Source organism: Larus michahellis, chromosome 3 (assembly GCF_964199755.1).
Source record: "Larus michahellis chromosome 3, bLarMic1.1, whole genome shotgun sequence".
NCBI lineage: Eukaryota > Metazoa > Chordata > Aves > Charadriiformes > Laridae > Larus > Larus michahellis.
Window position 1 is genome coordinate 38,683,115 of NC_133898.1, and position 20,779 is coordinate 38,703,893.

At 36.6% G+C, this 20,779-nt stretch overlaps 1 protein-coding gene across 3 annotated transcripts in view; it reads right to left on the reverse strand.

Annotated features, from left to right (window-relative positions):
• ZFAND3 (zinc finger AN1-type containing 3) overlaps positions 1-20,779 on the reverse strand; it is a 150,042-nt gene that overhangs the window by 106,494 nt on the left and 22,769 nt on the right. The window contains exons 2-4 of one of the 3 annotated variants that reach the window (XM_074579725.1): positions 9,659-9,711; positions 7,744-7,784; positions 5,637-5,663 (exon numbers count right to left, since the gene is read on the reverse strand). In XM_074579725.1, the coding sequence (XP_074435826.1) occupies positions 5,637-5,663; positions 7,744-7,771 (55 nt within the window). In that variant the 5' untranslated portion in view covers positions 7,772-7,784; positions 9,659-9,711. Of the gene's footprint in view, positions 1-5,636; positions 5,664-7,743; positions 7,785-9,658; positions 9,785-20,779 lie in introns of all 3 variants that reach the window. The other 2 variants (XM_074579727.1, XM_074579724.1) reach the window with 2 other exon arrangements.

A 20,779-nucleotide genomic window follows, 5' to 3' on the forward strand; every position in this document is an offset into this window, starting at 1 on the left:
CACGAATCAGCATCATACTTCTCAAGGGAATGAGCTGAAGGTTTCTAATATGTGCTTACTGATACTGACCTGTCTTTTCAGAAAGAAAGAGTTAAATATCCTTTTTTATTCCCTGAATGCTGCCGGTCCCATGCAGAGTTGCCATGTTTTATTTAAAACATGCTCGCTCTTAGTAACCACTTGTTCTAATTGGCAAGGCAAGGCTGGGTCCCCAAAGCACACAGCTCGTTACATTCAGTTTGGATTACAAAAACACGATGAAACAAACTGCATCGAAATGTACAAATTAACAGCTCAGGAGTGCACGACACGGACATGGAATTAGATTGTAATATGGAGCAAACTCCACAGGGAGGCTAAGGAACAAATCACTAGTGTCTCTATAAACTATAGAAGGTTTCCAAACGAGCAAATACACAAAAAAGAGCACAGACTTTTCTATAACTCAAGCAAATTGCTAAATGGGAAAAAAAGAAAAACATTCCCTCTCCTGTCTTATGCACGCATTTATAGGAGAATGGAGTCACAAGAAACTTTAATAAATTAACGCTGAGGGTTGTACATTGTAAACAGGTGACTCTGCTTCCATGCTGGCAATGTGCAAACATCATGGCAATTAAGTCATATTTCTAAACATTTTTTTTGTATCATCAGAGAACCTATACACAAGAGAGTAAATTACAGCTGGTGTTTCAACAAGTCATTTGGAAAGGTTACGAGTTAGAAGGTGAACAAGGTATTAACAAAAAGAAACTGGCTTTACCATAAAGAAGAAAACATACTAGAAAATAGAGCTATGAAAAACTAAAAATAATGCCAGTCTGAGACCAAAAAAAAAAAGGCTGAGCTCCTTCCTTTGCTTGCAGATCAATCTGTACAATGGGACTGGCAATCCTCTGACATAAGAAAAAGAAAACACACGGAAAATATCGCTGATGTCTTGTCAAGACAGAGGAGAAAATTAAATCAAGACTATTTGGCAGTCTTTTCAGGTAGCCAGTACTGAGAAGAGATCATATTTTTGTTTGAGTGGAATTTATATTTTTAAACAAATGAGCCCCAGACTATAGATTTAGCAAGATGCAATCCAATGAAACAGCCACTGATGTCCTACAGGGTAGTTGGCTGATAGGATTGGCTGACTGTAAAATGTTAAATTTCTTAATTAAAAGGCATTCAATTTTCCTAGGCTCTGTTGGTGAAAAGACACTTTCAAATGTGACTGGAAAAAGCCCTACCAATTTGAAGTTAGTAGTAGCCAGAAAGAGGAAAACAGAGAAAGGAAAAAAAAAACAAATCCGACTTCAATACACAACATCTGAGTGACAACTGTGAAAGAAACTCTCTTTCTTCCACTAATGATTGTACAAAAGTACTTCATGGGTCTGTCCTCCATCAGTCCTTGCCCCTTCCCACTATTTTATATGGGAGAAGATGAAGGAGGAGGAAAAAGGAGAAAATAATTGAGCAAATCAAAGCAGCAGCTGAGCCGTTGGCCCTACTGACACCCTGTGATGCATTGCTGTGCACACAATACCTTCACACAGCCAGGTCCCAGGCAGATGAGGGATGTGTCCTCCACTCAGCATCTTTAACGCCTTTCTATATAATGTATAGCAAAATCATCTCAGTATTGCCACCAAGCAACATAGGAGCCCTGTACTCCACAACTTCCATGCCATGACAGTTTAGAGAAAAAAAAGGGACCCCTCAAGTAATGTTATACTAACTTCACACAAAATGTGACCCCTACTTAACTCTTGAAACTCCAGCAAGCCTAGAAAGCTTCAGGTATCTTTCTCTCCCATATTTCCAATTCTCCCGTACAATTAGTTCTAAGCATAGATAATATAACTGTATTTGAATAAACTAATTTTCTATTAATTTGTACTTCCCCTCCAAAAATTTTAAGACAGGTTAGGGGAAGAAGAATAAACTAAAAACATATAGATCTTTTCACAATCCTTCCACAAAATATTGCCCTGTTCTAACAACCCAAACAGAGCTATTACTCAGATCTTTACATTTTTTAAAGCCACAGAATAATGCATACTAACAGAATAAAAAGAATCTTTGGGGCCAGCAGTGCAAATCAAGCTGATAAGTGAAGCCCAACTAAAGTAATTTATTCTTCTTTTTTTTTTTTTTACTTAATTCCATTATATGGTGATTGTCTTTCTCAAGCTTCGCATCACACATCTCACCTTTTCAAGTTTACTAATAATGCTAAAGACATCTTTTCCCTACCAGCATTCCCCTTTTAAAAATTCTTTGATCGTAGAGTAAAAGAAATTACATGTATGCCAAACAGTATCTATGTTTGTAGCTGGAATGCTACAGTTCTTTATTAGTAGGTGCTCTAGAAATTAGAAATATCTTTGTTGCCACTGTAACCAGCTATACAATTTTCCAAAGAATTATTTAGCTCCAAGCCTGGCTGTGCAATAAAAGTTGAAGATGAAGCTTGACGACTTTCAAGTACAAGCCAGTGAGCATGTTTTTCATAGCAAGCCGTCCATGTACTTCAAAATACAAAGACAGACATGAATACAACAACAAATTCTAGTCTAATGAAGCAACAAATTGAGGCACCGGTTTCCATTAGGAGCCAACAAAGGGAATATCATACTGAAAAAGAAACATTTTGTGTACAGATAGAGAGCTAGTACTTAGTGCTGTTTTCAAAACTTCTGAAAATGCTTGCTGCTTTTCTAGCAAAGTACTAAAACACGTGGATTCACATCAGAAATTGTAAGGATATGGAAAATGCAAACACAGCAGATTTTTAACCATTCATTTAGGAATGAAAACTTCATGAAGAGAAGGGCTGAATAAAGCATAATTTATCATTTATCATACAACAGGACACAGCAAAAATAACAACATTTGGACTGGCAACATGCAAGATGGACCTGTTGAAAAGGTTTCCAATAAACAAGCTGAAAGCTTGACTGAGGATCAAATCAGCAGTTGATTAACAGCAAAATCTCTTTACGCAGGAACACCGATTTTTGCCAGCTCATGCTTACAGTAGGTGTTATTACTGTCAGACAAGGCAGCATTCTGAATAGCTCCCAGGATTTACAAAGACTGATAGAAGAGGTAATTGTATTCTTCAAGTGACTCTGAGTCACATAAACCCCCCAATTTTCTAAACTCCGAAAACTGTGTGTGACTTAGGCATGACAAAATAAAGGTCTGCTCAACAAAGCAGAAAGGTTAAGATACACGAAAACATGAAGTAACACTACAGTCAGACGTCTGAGTGAGTTGAGGAAACACAAAGAATAGCGAATAATCTGATACTTCTAGAATCAGATTATATATAGATTATACTAGTGTCTTCTCTCCCCCCAGATCTTTCAAGTTCAGGAGAATAAAAGATACTATTGAAGTTACAAAATTTCATAATCTGGCATAGAGCTAAGCATAGGTATTGAAAATACCTATGTGGTTCCAGCAATACTGATTTACTACTTGATAGATGGAGATTAAAAATCTCTAACTTTTACTTACTTTTACAAGACACCCTTATGTCAAAAAATGTGTTTGATTTCAAACTAAAAATAAAACTGAACTAAGAGTCGAGGCCCTGAAATTCAGAGAATTTTTGGGTTATGTGGTTGAAGTATTTTTTCTAATTCAGTGATGCTGATCTAGTGCTTCACAGAACATGAACATAAACACTACGGAGCTGGATTAAGAGATGGACACCCACCTCTGGAAGTTTCAATTACACCTTCAGACAGAAGGGCTATGAAATTGATTCACAAATCCATGAATACTCTAATCATCATTTTATCTTCTTTCAATTTTCCAAGTGCATCTCTCCATCAAACCACACAGCGCTACACTTACCTTCAGCTTCACACCTTATTCAACAAGCAGAAATCCACTTCCTGCACCCCTCTTTCCAAGGCTGATTGCACCATAACCTAAATTAAACTTTCTAGACTCCCAATGAAATGGATTACAGGCAGACTGCATTTCTTGGGGTAATTTAAGTAGAAAGCCTAGTTTTACTGTGTTCTGTATTGAAATATTTGTTCTTACTCTGTAATAGTTTGTTCTGTGACTCTTCCCAAAGGTTCCAATTAAAATTGAGTACTTGAGGTACCAGGTGTTGTTTCCAGGAATGTTGGTAGAATTCCTGCCTGAAAGAGCCTACTTTGTAAACGTGGCTTTTCAAAAGTACTCAAACAACGTCCCTACCTGAAGTTGATATTAAAACTTCCATAAACCTAATGGAAGCAAAGACAGATTAATAAAGAGCACTTTTGGAAAATATCACTCATCACTGTCCTGTATTTTAATCACTCAGATTTCGCAGTTTACCATATTGAAAGAAGAGAGGTTGCAGTATTAGCAAGAGATGTGTCACTAAGGGAGACAGTCTGGCCGAATTTGCATTTTTTCACTTACCAGCCTATATTCTGATTAAAAAAAAAAAAAATCCACACTTCATTGCATTTGTATTCTGGATGTGCAGGAAGTCTGAAGCAACTATGCCTTAACCATCAGAAGAGCAAATTTATTTGAAGTAATTTGATATGTAGGATTACACTTCTACGGTATCTGGAGACTTTGAGGCATTGATAGCACGTGGTCAGCACTGAACTGGAGACAGAATGTTGTAAAGTACTTCGCAGAAGCACAATTAACTTGAAAAGATTTCAGAGAGACTCTCGAACATTTCAGAGTCTGCTGCTTCTACATGGCTTAAATAAAACGAGTCAGGCATTCCTTCTTGAACAGGCAGATGGGGTGAAGAGGAGGCAAAGAGGGCTGAAGAGGATAGCTAACTTCAAGCTCCTCTCCAGTATTTATCAACATTTACATGCAAACCAAGGAGTAGCCTGTGGCAAACAAACAACAGATTTGTGGTTGAACAGAAGAGCTTAGTTAACCTTCTAGATTTAGATCAAAACACTGGGCTCTGCTAGGCGAACAGCTGCATGCATCCGTGCAGTATCCAGCTCACTCTTGCCATAAAAAGCTGAACAACTTAATCTCTAACATAACCTATGAGAAGTATTCCCATGTTTAAGAAAACACAAAGATACAAAGCTGCAAAGATAGCCAAAACATGGAATTCAGTTTCACTGCTACATAATCTGGTTGGTTTTGCTGGTTGTTTCATCTTTGGACAAATGGAAGTGAAAATTCAGTGAATTTATCTTGATAATAAATTTAGAAATCACCAGTATTTGGTCAAACAAGAAGGCAAAATTACAGCCCCTGACTATTGCCCTTTGATCCATTTCTGTGGTAATTAACATCACAGACATCAAACTATGACCATTTTTCCCAGGGAATAGGGAGGAAAGGAAGGGCAGAAGCAAACAAGAGCTCATCATCATGTATTTACAAACGTGTACACAGTTCAGAAAGTCTGAAAAACCAGTAAAGATAGGAAAGTTCCACATAATAACTCATATTGAAATGTAAACCAATCTCTGGCTGACTTGTTGCCCTTCTCCCTTGATCTATATAAAAAGGTAGTACTTACACAAATGTAAGGGGCTTTGCTGCTGTGTGTGTCTGAAATTAATTTAAAAAAAAGAAAATAGGAAGACTGAATTCTGTCCCTTCCCTCTGGAAATAAAAAAAAACAGTCATTTAACAAAGTTACTAACCTTTTTCGTTGTGTGGATTTCTTTTTTCTAAAATAAAAGAGAAAGGAAATGACGGTCAAGAGAAATAATAATTCCCAATTTTCCCTCACATACAAATCTGCTTCAATACATTTTGAATAAATAACTTGCCATGCTAAAAGAGAAACAAGAGGAACTTTTTTCACATTGTATCTTTGGAGTGCCTGGAATGGTGAACAACATATTTCAATAGCTTACTTGCCCAAAATCTTGCTATCTGTGGTGGTTGAATTTACAGGAACAAGAGTATACATCTTTCTCTTTCAATACTGTGGCTGGAAACCCAGTATAAAAATATGCTAAAAATATTTCAGCAATATCACCAAAAAAAGAAAGAAAGAAAGAAAAAAAAAAAGACAACTTATGTTTGAATGATGACATTAAGAGCTTTCAAGGTACTACTGTGACAGAACTGGTTATTTCAATGCTGCCTGTTGAAGGAACCACAGTTAAGATCTAAAATGACAGAGTAAATTTACTTTTTTCCACAATGTTTGGTTTTGTTCCAACTAGCAGTAGCTTTCGAAGTTACTCAAACTCTTCAAAAGTCTTATTTCATTAAAATAAACAGGCTATAAGGAAGGTCTTGAAAATTTTAAAAAGCTAAGATTTCTCTCCCTTGCCCCCTCCCCCCCACCCCCCCAAAATGTCACACATATTTAGATATCACCTTGTATTTTTACAACAGAAAAAATGAACTTCATCAGAGGCAATGGCATTTCAGGAGAATTACAGAGTAGAAGCCAAGAATGCTGCTTCTTCTTAAAAACAAACAAATGAAAAAACAACAACAACAAAACAGTAAAACCAAAATAAATGATGTTTTGCTTAATGCCTGGTCTGCTGGCTGTGAGGTTTTGGGTACTCTGTTAATATCAGAATATGAGGGATGGGCCATTTTGATATCTCAGAATCAGAAAGTCCACATTTCTGAAGTACACAAACTGCAGTTGTTTACTGTGCTAATATGAACATAACATTTGTACTGAGTCAAATCAAAGACCGAGTAGCTCGTTTCTGACTATGGTCAGTGGAGGAGGAGTACAAGAAAGGACTTGCACTTTCTTCAATATACCCTTTCCAGTGATCCATGGCTTTGGAAAACCGTCAGAGAAATACATGCATCATTTTTGCTGAACCACCTTTGACAATCTTTATTTGCTATGTCTTTGTTTAATGAAGTGATGATGAACCCAAGATCTGAAATCTACAAATCAAAATTTATTTTTTGATAAAAAATTCAGAAAAAAAACTTTAATTTTTTTTTTTTTTTACGTTTTGCCTTAATTTTTAAAGATTCTAGGATATTGCCTTGGAAACCAATGACCTTAAAAAAAAATTCTGCAAGCTCAATATTAAAGTAATGTTTCATAGACAAGCCAATGACCGAAATTAAAAAACAAAACAAAATAAAACTGAACTTTTAAAGATTGTAGGTGTTGCCCCAAGAGAAATTAAAAATCATGGACTATGACAGCACTTTAATTACAATTAAAAATAAGTTTACAATATTAAATAATACCAAAAAAAATCAGAAAGGCAAAGCTAGAAGATGCTAACCTGAAAAGGTCAATAGCAATTCCTAACGTTTTACACAGTAGCAATGACCTTGCAATAAGAAAATAATACGTAGTAATTAGAATTAGACTATCAATGAGCTACTGATGATTTAATGTTCAAGGGCTGCAAGTTAAAAAGAAATGGAATAAGAAGTGTTCTATACCAACATTTCATTTTTTATCTATACCATATTTCAGAGGATATTACCAAATAAATCCTACAGAATGCCAAATTACAATTCAGACTTATGCATTCTGAAAGCCACGTCATCTGTATAGGAGCTGTGCTGACAGCAGAGCTCTGTAGTTCAAGGGTGTTCCAGAATTCCATGAACTTCAAGAACAAGGTTTGATTGGTACATTTACACAAGAGGTTCTTGATTAGAAAATAAATGAAGCACTAAAGCGAGGAAAATCTGATTACATATACACACTGAAGGAAGAGAAACCCATGCACAAATCCTGAAGAAGATGCCAACAATGTGGTTTCGATAATCTAACAAAAACACAAAACCTTTTACTGCACTTACCAGCAAAGCATTTGGAACAGAGATTCATAGTCTTGCTGGACCTGAGGCAAAAATAAAAAAAAAAAAAAAGAGCTAAAAAATTCATTGTAATTCTAATCAATACAGGGAAGTTTTCTGGGGAACGAAGCAAGGGTATAGAGAGGCTAAGAACTTAAAAGGCTAGGAATCAAAGGTAAGTGGCTAGAAGTGGCTGAACTAGGAACACGGTCAGGGGAAGAGACTTCATATGGCAATCTCTTTCCAATTTAAAGAGCTTCTAAAACATGTCTTTCACACATTTACCTCATAAATGAAAATAAGTTTACTTTACCATTCAATGTATACGTTACATGCTCCTCATTCAGATCTTTCTATTGCAATATGATAATAATGATAGACAGGAAGAGCCAATACATTCCACTTGAATATTAGACACCCCTTGGCAACAGCTCTGCAGTCCTGACAAATCCTGAATACAGTACAGCAATAGAGAGATTAAAGTATTGCACTTATAAGGACACAAACAGATGTGCTCTTGGAAGTCTAGCTGGAATGGCTTAAGAAGTTATTACCTCAAGCCGTTCATTTCTACCCTCGGCTGCATCCAGCAGTAATTTAAAATAACCTGGATGACTTTGCACTGACATGGACTAGGATAGTTCATATGATCCATTAGTGCGGCTCAACTTCGAGGGCAGCAACCGTCAGCCGAGAGAAAAACAGCTGGAGAATGGCAGCAATATCTTAAGCCTCCCAGATGTCTCCAAAGTGTTTGTGCAATTATGCCACAAGTATTTCCCCTCATAAAGAAAGTCAGTAGGCTCACCAAAAAAAAAAAATAAAAAATTTAAGGTTATAGACCTCTCTAGGGCTACCATGAAACTACCCAAAGCTATATACTACAGGAGAACAAGTTTCTCCCAGTTTACAAAAAGTTCTCTGCTAACATCACAACATCTCCTTTACAAAGTGAGCTGGAGAATATCTCAAAAGCTCTCTAAGCGTCAAAATGTCTTTAGGTAAGAGCAATCCAGTTTCTGTGCACGTTGCCCAATAGTTGATTTGTTCAGCATTCCTGAATCATCTCCGCCATTATGTATAAGCATTAACACCATCCTCAGCAGGTCTGAAAGTACATACTGACAGGCAAGGTTGTAACAAAACTGTCCGTGCCCAAAAGACCTTTTTGCCTCCTGAGGGAAGCCTCTAGCTGGAACATCTAATTTAGCCAAATTAATTGCATCTTTATCTTTAGAAATATGCATACACATAACCAATTGAGACTACCAAAACAGTTGTTTTCTATTTCCAGCCCAACATGGATGGAATTTTGAGATGAGATCTGCATCTTACAATATACAAATTACAAAATTCAAACCTGCTTATTATGTCGAGGCAAAAATTTTGAAAATTTTTTCAAAGCAATTGTCACAAATGAACACACCTATCAGAATTACAGATTATTTTTACCCCCAGAGTTTGCAAATTAATATTTTGAATTACTTTCCAGTAACAAAGTAAATCCAGACTTGGTCAATCATATCTTAGTATTAGTCACATCAAAACATTACAGATGCTTTTCAGTTCATGCACATTTGAAAGCTGGTTTATATCAGGCTCAAGAATTCTAGAAGAACACAGTTCACTGCAGATATGAGACATAAGCATTTGCCAGCTATAGCAAGAGCCACAGACACATGAAAGCTAGTTTTAAATGCAAACAGTATGTGCACAAGAGAAAAGTTAATTCCCAGAAAAAGAAAAGCAGAACAGCATTCGTAGCCATACAAATACATCATCAAACTGGTATATACTCAAAGATTCAATATCTGTGTTGAAAGTCTGCACAGATTATCTACCTTCAAGAGAACTGCAATTAAAAACAGCATGGTGAGTCAACACCTACAGCATTAGTGTGCTGCAGTTCAGTACTCACTGCTTATGGGTTAGACCTTCTGGAGCAGCTCAATATGCCAGGCAGGAGCTTCTCTGCAAAGCCATTAAACCCCAGGGGCAGCAAAGAAAAAGAAAGGCAGAGTTCAGATGGTTCATATTGATGACACTGGAACGGGCAACGACAAATATTTTCAGTGGTATAGTCAACCATCTCTGCTGTTAAATATCAATCCAAAGCCTCGTATAATATTTACTTATCAGCACACCAACAATGGAAAATGCACACGCACACACAACATACAGCTATGTGAAAAAAGAAAAAGGCTGCCATTTACTCATAACACACACACAAAAGAATTCTGAAAGCACAGTGCTATTGGACAAGTGACCTTGTAAGCTAAATAACTTCAGCTCACTGTTACAGTTTCAAGGATCACTTTCTCTCTGATCCCTTTACATGCTTTTTCAAGGCATCCAAGTCAGTCTGAGGTGACTACTTAAGATGAGAATCTAAACCCTGAGTAGGTTTTTTCTGTCTTAGTTTCTTCTACACGGTCACTTGCCTCACTGCAGATCCATCAACATTACACTAGAACTAAGCAAATGGCACTTTTATTAGAGACACAGTAACAGTGTTGATCAACAATCAGTCCCTTTTTGAAAGTGCAATATTTAATTAGAGCAAATGCTTTACAAAGAAAATGCATTAAGCAGCTTACAGACATCAATATCTGTCAAGTAAAATGTATGTTTGACAGCTCTTTGTTACACTGCAAATCCCTCCTCTCATCGCTAGGATTTCGTCTTTACAGCAGGCAAGGGCTCTCTCACCAGACTCTTAAAATTGAGCAAACCTGCATATTGCTGTTTTCTCTGTGAAGTAAATCTTGCTAACCACATCGCTGTTTTACATTAATTATTTCCTAGTGACTCAAACATTCACCAGAACCTCATACTGCCAGGCAGGAACACCAAAATATAAAATCTCTTTGCTCCCGATAGCCTTTTCCAGTATATCATACATTTGTAATATCTGTTATTTGTAGAGGTAATTTTATTTAAAAACTCAAAGCTCCAAAATATCAGACAGCCCTGGTCATGATACAGCCCTCTGTTTCCACTTCATAGGAAAGAGGTGGTCACAGCAGCCAACCCTATCTAGAGCCAGTGGCTTCTAGGGAAAGCAATACATTTCAGATTTCTAGGAACGTACAGGAAAATCCTAAGTGTAAAGGTGAATAAGGCACAGTGAAGCTAGAATTCGAAGTCAGTCCTGGCAAAGACACCCAAGACTTCTACACCCTTCTGTCACAGTTAGGTTGAGGATAGTCAGCATACTTCTGAATCAGATAGCCAATCACCAGTTTTTAACTGGGCATACTAAGGCAATTCCCAGATTTCCCTCATAAAAGTCAGCTTCATGCTTAACAGCACCTAATACAGAATTATTACAGTATACATTCTGTATGTACAATATCCCTAGAAAGCCAGTTTTATACTGATAATTTACAATCTCCACTTGTACATAATTTAAGCTGGTATTCAGAAAGACATTCATATTTATAGATAAATCAAGGCAAATAGAATGGTATTATCTCTGAGGAAGAATATAAAGTTAAACCCTATTTGAAGGTACTTCCATCTGTCAAAAAGAAACCATTTAACTAAAGGGTGACACACAAAATGATTATGTAGATTGGAAAGCACAAGGTGAAGCAAGCTCAGAAGGTCAAGCGGCAGAGCAAGTTAGAGGCAGAGGATACTTCAAGCCAGCTGGAAAACCCCAGTGGCTACAGAATGATTGCATGCAACAGTTCCACAGGGCTCGGTCTCAAACAAGTGTAGGTATTAAAAAAAGTGCTTCCACTGCCAAAGAAAAAAAACCAAAACACTCCCTTAAGAACAGCCATGAAAGCAGTACCAATGACATAGGGACTTTGAAAGAGGAAGAAATTTACAGAAATGGGAAGTCCTGGAAGTTTAACATATTTAAGCATACTTTAAGCAATAAATAAGTCACATGTAAGGATAAAAATAAAGGACACGTTTGAGGCTATTCAAGCCACCATCCCTTACTTGCACTGTTGTGCCTACAAATCCCCATAGCAAAAGAAACCTCGGAGCCTTCAGACAGATGCACGTGCAGACAGGCATAAGGTCCTAACTTCAGTCAGATCAACATCTGCCTCTCCATTTAAAGGTTCATAATGCAAAGCGAGAGCCAGCAAAAGGCATTAAATATCAAAAATAACATACTTCAAATCCTGTGTATTGGTATGTAACTAATTAATAAAACTGAAGAGATTGCTTCCTTGATTCCATTTTCATATGGTACTTCCAGTACATTCTTATGAAGGTGTGGCCTTGTCTACTCCACTAAAAGCACTGAAAGTTACATACTCAAATTTATGCCCTTTACTACTCATTATTCCTTTTATTTCTTGCCATTTGGGAGTATACCATTGCGAGGCACCATCCAAATCAATGCACATTCTACTCTGTCTTCACCGGCAGTTTGTTTTTCCTTCCACCTCTCCCAGTAAATGATTTTATCAATACGAAACCAAATCTAGAGAATGAAGTTGAAATTCTAGCCATAAATCTCAAAGATGTACAAAAACTGCTAAATGTACAGTAGCTGATCAGAATTACCAGAATCTAAAAATGCCAATCTCAATCTGAAGGTTCAAGAACACATTACATGTGGAAATTTTGTGCATTCAAAGAGAGTTAAAAAAAAAAAGTATATGGAAATCTGTCCAATCTCAGGATACTCAGTCTCCCTAATGAAAAGAAACTGCCAAGAAACTTAGATAGGCACCCCTCATAAATACTGAAGATTTTGTGACAAAATCCTACATTTTCCAGCAAACTATCAGGCACTTCCTAGCTTCCCCATCCCATCTTTAAGAGGAAAGAAAAAAACGCAAACCAGAAACACCAAAAACTAATACTAGCTTAACACCACACAAGTGCCAAAGGGCAATAGAAAATGATCAGTTTTATCTGAATTGGGGTGTCTCCTACACTTTTTAAGGCAACAGTAAACTCGCATTATTAATGTAAATGCTCACCAATAGCAAGATCATGCAGCTGCACCAGAGTAAAATACGTAAAGATTCTAGTACAGGTGTATATTCTTAATGCTTGAAAAATGACACCAGAATAATAGCCATTCTTGAAAATAATTTTTGTTCAGTTGTCTTTTGAGGATGGAACAATAAGGAGTTTGGAGAAAAAAATGCTTTCATATAGCATGTGTGCATGCATTAGATATTTAATTTTAAAGATATTTAAGCTACAGATACTAATTAAGTATGACGGCAAAATCCCAGATTCTGCATTTTTATTGGGAACAAGGTTTGCCAGAATATCTAGTAGTGATTCTTTATGATTTAGAAGTTCCTATGGCTTGGTAGTAGGAAAACATATTTGCATCAGTGGTACTATAATTGCATTGGTGATTAAACGCATCATGTTAAATGCTTCTTGATCCCCTTCCAGTATAGCAATTAGAGCAGGACTGCAGTGTCACTACAGTACAAATATATCTTAGCCCCTGAATGATACCTGTCCAATCATGTCAGGGGCCGTATATTTGAGAAGCCTTAACATAATATGACTCATGTCATTAACTAGTTAAAACTACAAAGAAGCCTCCTCCCTATACATTCAGCACATACTGTTTCATGTATTTGGCAACTTAGGACAACTATACATATGATAAATCAATGCATTTATACTACTGTAGTTAATGGTCTGTCACCATTTCCATTATAAAGCAATTTTCAAAGGTTTATATCTCTGCTGAAGAATTTACTCTGAGCTGAATCCTGGCACACAGTAAAAGCAAAACTATAACCCACATATGTTTACTTTCATCCAACCAGACTAGAAGGATTATTTATCATTAAAAGAAAATTGATCCAATTCTGTATTTCCCTTACACTTTTCATCACTTGTTTAGAGCATATAACACTTCACCTTGTACAGGAAGGAGGTTAATTAGACCGTGCTAATAAAACCCTCAAATCGTCCTTTGGAAGTTCTGTATATCCTGTACACCAGCTTCTGAAGAAAGCCATTTTACTTTGCTAGATCAGAAGTCACCTCATTGATTTCATATATGCTGCATATTTAATATTTATAGTTCCTCCTTAATTTATGACCTTGCTAAGGGGATACAGGCAAGGTTTGTTGGACAGTTTAAACAATTATTCGTATTTTTAGGCTGAGGCAGCTCAGTTATTCTTTAAGAATGTGTGCTGAATTCTTTTCAAATAAAAGAACAGAAGCAGAGCATGTCAAATGCAGGTGGACCCGTAGAGAACTTAGCAACCAGAAACATTCACATACACCCAGAAACAGACTTTTAAGTGAACTAAAACCTGAAATTAAGTATCCCACGAATGTAATCAATGTCCTCTACTTCATCAGCTGTTCTGTACCCATACGCTCAGTGATAAGAATTCTAGGTCAATTAGAAAAGTGTTATCAGTAAGATTTTATTATTATTACTAATACTAAAAGGGGTTTTGCTTGGAAAATATCGAGTATTCTGGTTTTGGGATTCCTCATTTTCACCACAAATAATTTAAGTGTTGCTTATCATTTCAAGATTTTTGGTAAACTGCTGAAAATGATGCTTCAGTTACTGAATCACACATTCATAAGGACACCTCATCATCCTGACCTCAATCTGAAATGAAATGGAGGGTAAACTCTATGCAGAGCACAACGTACCAGTGCAATGCCCTTCTGGCAGCTTTCCACACTCAAAAGATATGCTGATGCATCCCAATGAAGTAGCTGTGTCCTGATTTATTATTTTTTTCAATGGCTACACCAAAACACTCTTTTAAAACTCTATGGCTGAAGCACTTTTTATGTTTTTAATATACAAAGACACTGAAGTGCTTTGTGGACAATAAGGCCAGAGAAAAGCACAAGTACACAAGAGTAAGAGGGGAAAATGGGGAAAATACACAGCAACACAGTAGCTCCTTACTCTTACAAAACATATTAAGGGTTCTGACACAAAAGTCCTGACAAGAGTTTCAATTTAAAGCCTTCTCCAACAATTCATACAATAAACTGCAAAGAATCCAACACATCTAAACTAGGTAAGACAGGTTGTAAAAACTTAGATCAGATTCAACTGGGTTTCTAGCTCAGCTTACAAAATTGCTGCCCTCCAGTCAAAGCTAAATGCTTGATATTCCCATGAATACACGTCTCTGCGCTTTCTTTAAAAAAAAAATAAAAAAATCTCAGCAGCAAAATCCTATACCATACATTCTTCTACAAGTCTTCGAAATCTTTTTCACCAAGATGTGTAGCCTACTATTTAAAGGACAGTAAAAAACCTGAAATAATAAGTAGGCCTTTAGTAAAGTAGGAATAAAATTTCAAAGTTCTGATCTACCCTCCTTCCACGAATTCCTCATTATTATTTATGTTTATTGCAGGTAATAACTAACATTGCCCTATAACAACACGATCATCATCTTCAGATTTACAATATGAAATCGTATCAACTTTACCTTTTTCTTCAGATCAGACATTCCAATGCTCCACTGATAAGCGGCGCTTAAAAACCCTATTGCATTTTACTACACGTTTTACCATTCCTTTTACCCAAGGGTCAGTAATAGATACTAAATAGTAAAACATTCTTAGAAAAAGAGAAGCTGGAAGAAACCTCAAGAAAGTATCTATTTTGTACCCTGACTTAAAGGCATGGTTAATTATGTATTTCCCCAGGAAACCTTCCTGAAAAACTTCCTGATGTGAACAACTAGATTTAGCTTAGAAAATAGGAAAAATTTTAATTTTTGCTCAATTTAAGCCCAGATGTATGCAAAAGCATAGAGAAGCATTAATATATTTATTTTTTTTAATCAAAGTTATTTTTCTGTGGCAAGAAAGTACTTTAAATACCTGGCATTATAATGGTTTAGAATTGTTAGAACTTCTGAATGAAAGGGGGGGTGGGGAGCAGGGGGAAGAGCCTCACAAAGTATTTCAAAGACATTGTATGTTGTATGCATGTTAAATAACATTTACAAGGACAACACGTAAACCAGTTAAAAAAATGTTGCACAGCATTAACAAAACACACTAACAAAGTCTGCTTTAAGTACTGTGCCATAAGTGTTCTCTCAAAAGCTAGCAGAGTACCAAAATTTTAAGATAAACTCCTTCATTGCAGAGATTTACTTTTAACATCTAACAAGTCAAACATTACACAGGCAAAAAGGAGTTTAAAGTGTAGGCCAGCCCAACTATGCAGAGAGAAAGCACTTGAAAGTGCACTATATGCAAAACGTGACAGGAAGAGTCCGAACCCCAAGAGTTATTTTGACTATTCATTTCTATGAGTTAAAGCACAGGAAGCTAGGTTCAGAAATAAAGCAGCCAGAAAGGAGAGGAAAGAGTATCCCTTGGACAAAGCAAGAAAGCGCTGCGGTTCCAGGGCTGGCAAGGAGCAACGTCCTATCGAGTAGCAAGCAGGTTGTCCAGCAGGATACCTCACTTGTCTAGACCTCCCTAAGCCACCCCAAAAAGCAGCAATGTAACTGTGTGTTTTCATGAATGAGCGATCATCTCACTTACAGAGTTCTTTGCACTCCTTGCTTATTGAACCCTTCTGGAATTGCATGCCATGGTAAAATCGTAGCACTTCTTGAAAAGCAGTTGAAGAATTTTGACAAGGTGCCTGCAATCCTATCTTATTACACTGTTCATAAACACACACATCTAAAAGAAGCTACCGGTATGTAAGTTAGCAGGCATTCTTCCTCCTCCCCATTTAAAACAGGTTTCAGTCAAGTCTTCAAAAAGTTAGCTGGAGGTTCATTCTGGGAAATTCACTGTCTTCCATCCTAACTACCCTTGTACCCAACCGCACAGCCAGGAAGCAACATGGCTCTTACTTCAGTCAGTGCTGCCTCTACACCTGACTACGCACAGTCATTTTCAGTTCTCAGGTGGGAAATTGTAGCCACATCATATAATGCTGTTCTAGAGAAACACTTCAGCTCTTCCTTCAGGAATCTGAAATGAATTGTATCAAGGATATGTCTACACCAGGAGCAAACTGCCAGTTAACTATTTAAACACAACGCCCCTAAAAGCAGATCATCCTATGATGGCAGAATGCATTTCAACCCTGCTGGTACAATGAGGAAAAAAGAGAGAGAAATAAAAATAGGGAAAAAAAAATACAGGAAGAAGTCATTTTTAGAAGCAAAATAAACCATGGTTAACTCATCATAATCGGTGCAAAAAACCAGTAAGGTCCTTTCTGGCAGGATTCTGTCAGTTGTATTTCAACAACCCAGAACTATTATCCTGCTGGTAACACAAGCAGGTTTGACTGCTTGTCTTAGTCACCCAGAAACTTTGGTCAACTTCCTAATCGTTCGCAGGTAGAAATCTGTACCAGATTTTACATCTCTCAGGTAATGAGCAGAGATTCCCAGACTCAAAAAACACCCCAGAGTAAGGAAATAGAGTGCCGGTTGCTTGCTATACTGCAGCAATGTTATAAAATAATATTTGCACTACATCTTATACAAAGTTTTGACCCAGAAGAATGGGCCCACTTCGGATTCTTAAACTTGAAATCTCCTCTCATATGTAACTTCTGTTTTTTCTACCACAAAGCCAGTTCAGCATAATTCCAAGGAACATAGCATTTCTAACCAGCATAAAACTGCTTCTAAACAATTCCTTCAAGATGTTTACGTTAAACATTCAACTTCTGAAGTATTTGGAAAAGACTAAATAAATCAGGTAAAACTTACAACAACAAAGAGTTCAAGGAACAAACCAATACAACATAAATGTTTGGCAACACCGCTTAAAAAAGCAAACAAGCCCTCAAAAAACAAAATAAATACTGTAAGCAAGATTTAGGCTGATGACAAACAGAAAGATTTATACAAAGCAAGGCATTAACCTGAACCTAGGAGAAGGTGGGAATTTTTTTTTTTCCATAAACGTGCACCTAGGCACAAACACAAGTAAAGAAATACAAAAGAAGCCGCACACTAAGCAGCATTAGTTCAGTGAAAGATGACATAAGTTACCTACAGCTCCATTGATAGCTTGTATCAAAGTTGCATCTTCTTTTCTGAGAAGTTTTTGGTGTAAAGTTCCTTTCTAAGACACAGTGGATGTTGGCCATGAAAACTGCCTCCCAGACCCTTCACTTGTTATGAATGATGTATGCTCTATAAACTATCCCAAATCATCCCGTTAAAAGGCAAATGCCAAAGAGGGGGCATCTACACAGTTAAGTCAAGATATCCAGAATGAAATGGAAGTGCCTGAAAGACCAAGTAGCAGAGAGAACACTGCAAACCATGTAAGTTTTGAACCCTTTACCCAAGACAGCATGCAGTACATCATTATGCTTGTTTCTCTTCCTGCTATCTGTGAGAAAAATCTCTGCCCTCCCTATCACTTGTGATCCATTGATCCATACAATCAACATATTCTTAATGATAATTAAAGGATATTTTTCTTTAGGGTTTTTTTTTTTTTTGGTTGGGGTATTTTTTAAGGCATGATTAAAGCATTAAGCATACAAAGGATATTTTAATGTCTGAAAACCTCATCTGCTCCCTACATTTTCAATGTGATTTCTGAGACCTGAGTTTGACTCAGGGAATACTGGTCAACTCCATTCTCTTTCTGAGTAAAGGATGATGGAAAGTTAATGACTCACCGATGTAGAGTTCATCAACTGGACTGCAACTAAATGCGTTACTTCCCTCAAATAGTATGACTCATGTGCACAGCAGGGCTGCAGCAACTTTGCACTTTATCCAGATACGTTATTTCAAAACTCTTCTCAAATTTATTTTGAACAGAAATATCCTTCAAATGCATTCAACTGGGCTAAACAACTACACATTAAAATATAACGTTACTGTAACACGCATCCTGAGCCCAAATCACTTCAGCTATAGCGTCCAGAATTTATGTGGCATAAAATAAGAAACACCTTTAAAATAATGCAGTGTTCCATGGTGTCAGTGTCTTGCTTTTTCAAGCATTCCAAATGCAAATGCCTGACCTCCAAGAGCAAACACAATAGAAGTAGTAGTACTCAAGTTTTTTCAGGAAGAAAAAGCACCTTAAAAGCTCCACCCCAATTCTGACAGGGGAAGTTACTTGCAAAACACAGATTTAAAACCTGCCCATGTCTGATCTAACAGCAAATACTAAGTTATTATCTTCAATCTTCTCATGAACTACAGTTAGCCCATAGGTCTAGCTACTTGTCTTTCTGCAATTGTAACAATACAATTTAGTTCAAATACAGAACAACTAAGCATTAGAAAAGCTACTTCAGAGCATCAGGATGAAGAGCCTCCTATGCATTCTTTTAGTGGACAGTATTCTGGTCTTTTATCATATCCAAGATAACCTGACTCACTGAATAAAAATGGTATATTATAAGCCTATGTTTACGAATTTCTTCCACAGAGAAAGCTGAAAGCCTTGAAAATAAATACCTGACAGAAGAATAACATTCTGTAATGGGAAAGTTGACTCTACGTACATCTGCATTTTTAACTTTCTATGTAAACAATGAAACAATCAAAACAAAAGGATACAATTAAAGAAAAGTATTTTGAGTAATAATATGTAAATGTTGTTAATAACTATACAGCTGCTTTTCGTTTTTTCTTTTATATAGGCAAATAAAATCTTTCTCTTCTCTTTCACAGCTATATTGTCTCTACCACAGTCACTGTGTTGACGAAGAAGTGAACAGCACAAGCTATCTTCCATAGGCACTGAAATAGAATGAGCACAGTACCCAAAAACCAGCCCAGACCAAAGGCACCAGCACTGAATTGGATCTAACAGACAAGTTTCTTCCTTATGGAGCCGCACTAGCATTTTTACGCTAGATTATTCTGAGTTTATCTTATTTTTTCCACCTTTCATGCTCTCTATACCTCTTTTATATATATATATAAATAAATACATCTTTCTCAAAATTCCAAAAGAAAACAGCAGCAATTCATTCCCAAATATTCAAGACTGAATAGTTAATATATCTAGCTACCCCAATAAAACATTCTTACTAAAGTATTCAAAGTGCTAAGGACTTTGTCAGAGGCCTCAATAGTTTTCTTTCTGACTGTTATCAAGAACTGTTCTCTCTTCTGCATGTTCAATTGCAGCATGCCTGAAAATTAATCCCTTACATTCCAGTATGAGTAGCTGTACCCAGGGAAGGGCAGAACACCACAGATACCTTTCAGATATCTTTCCCCATAAAGCCTATCTTTTTCATAATAATAAGAGTTTTTTTAAAAAAGTAAAATAAACAAAACAAAAAAAAAAAAAAACAAAACTGGGACAGTTCTCTTCCAGTGTTCTTCACTTACTACTCCCACCCTCCCAAATCTTCTTTATCAGAGAGCAAGGCAAAACGCTGAACTAGATACAGAAGAAAAACATTAGCAAACATAATCTAATCTAACACAGTCCACCGGTTTTGGACAATTACTAAAATAAAATATATTGAGGGGAAAATAAATAAATAAATAAATCTTAAAAGTTAAAAATGAAACACAGATCATTACAGATAAACACTCTGATTTTGCTTTTAACACCCTAATCATAACTAGGAAGGATTCTGTCCTCAGTCTAAACTCCACTCCCTTATTAAGCTTGAAACGCAAGTAGTCTGTCACATTAAACTGTTCAAAAAAGTACCCTTGCCTATATAACCTGTCTGCATAGGTGGAAGATATAAATTTTGCAAGGCAACCTGCATTCTACGAGCTGAAGCTTAAGGGACTGAAAAATGAGTGATTACAAGAACGATCAGTCAGCTCCCATGCCAGATTGCACAGCCCTCAATTTACTTACTAACGTGAGATCGTACAAACCACAGCACATATTAGGGCTACCAATGCATGACTAACACCAGGATATGCACTTTTGCATTCAAGTTTTAGGCGTTACCTTCAAACAGAGCATACAAAATTAAAGTTGTAAAACTTGGACATTAAAAACTAAAAGACTGAAGATCTGGTATTTTAGCATGTGCTTATCTCACAGGCTTAAAGGAAGTACTATTTGAAAACACTTGTAACTCACACCTATCACTGTAAAAGTTTCTATGCTGCTC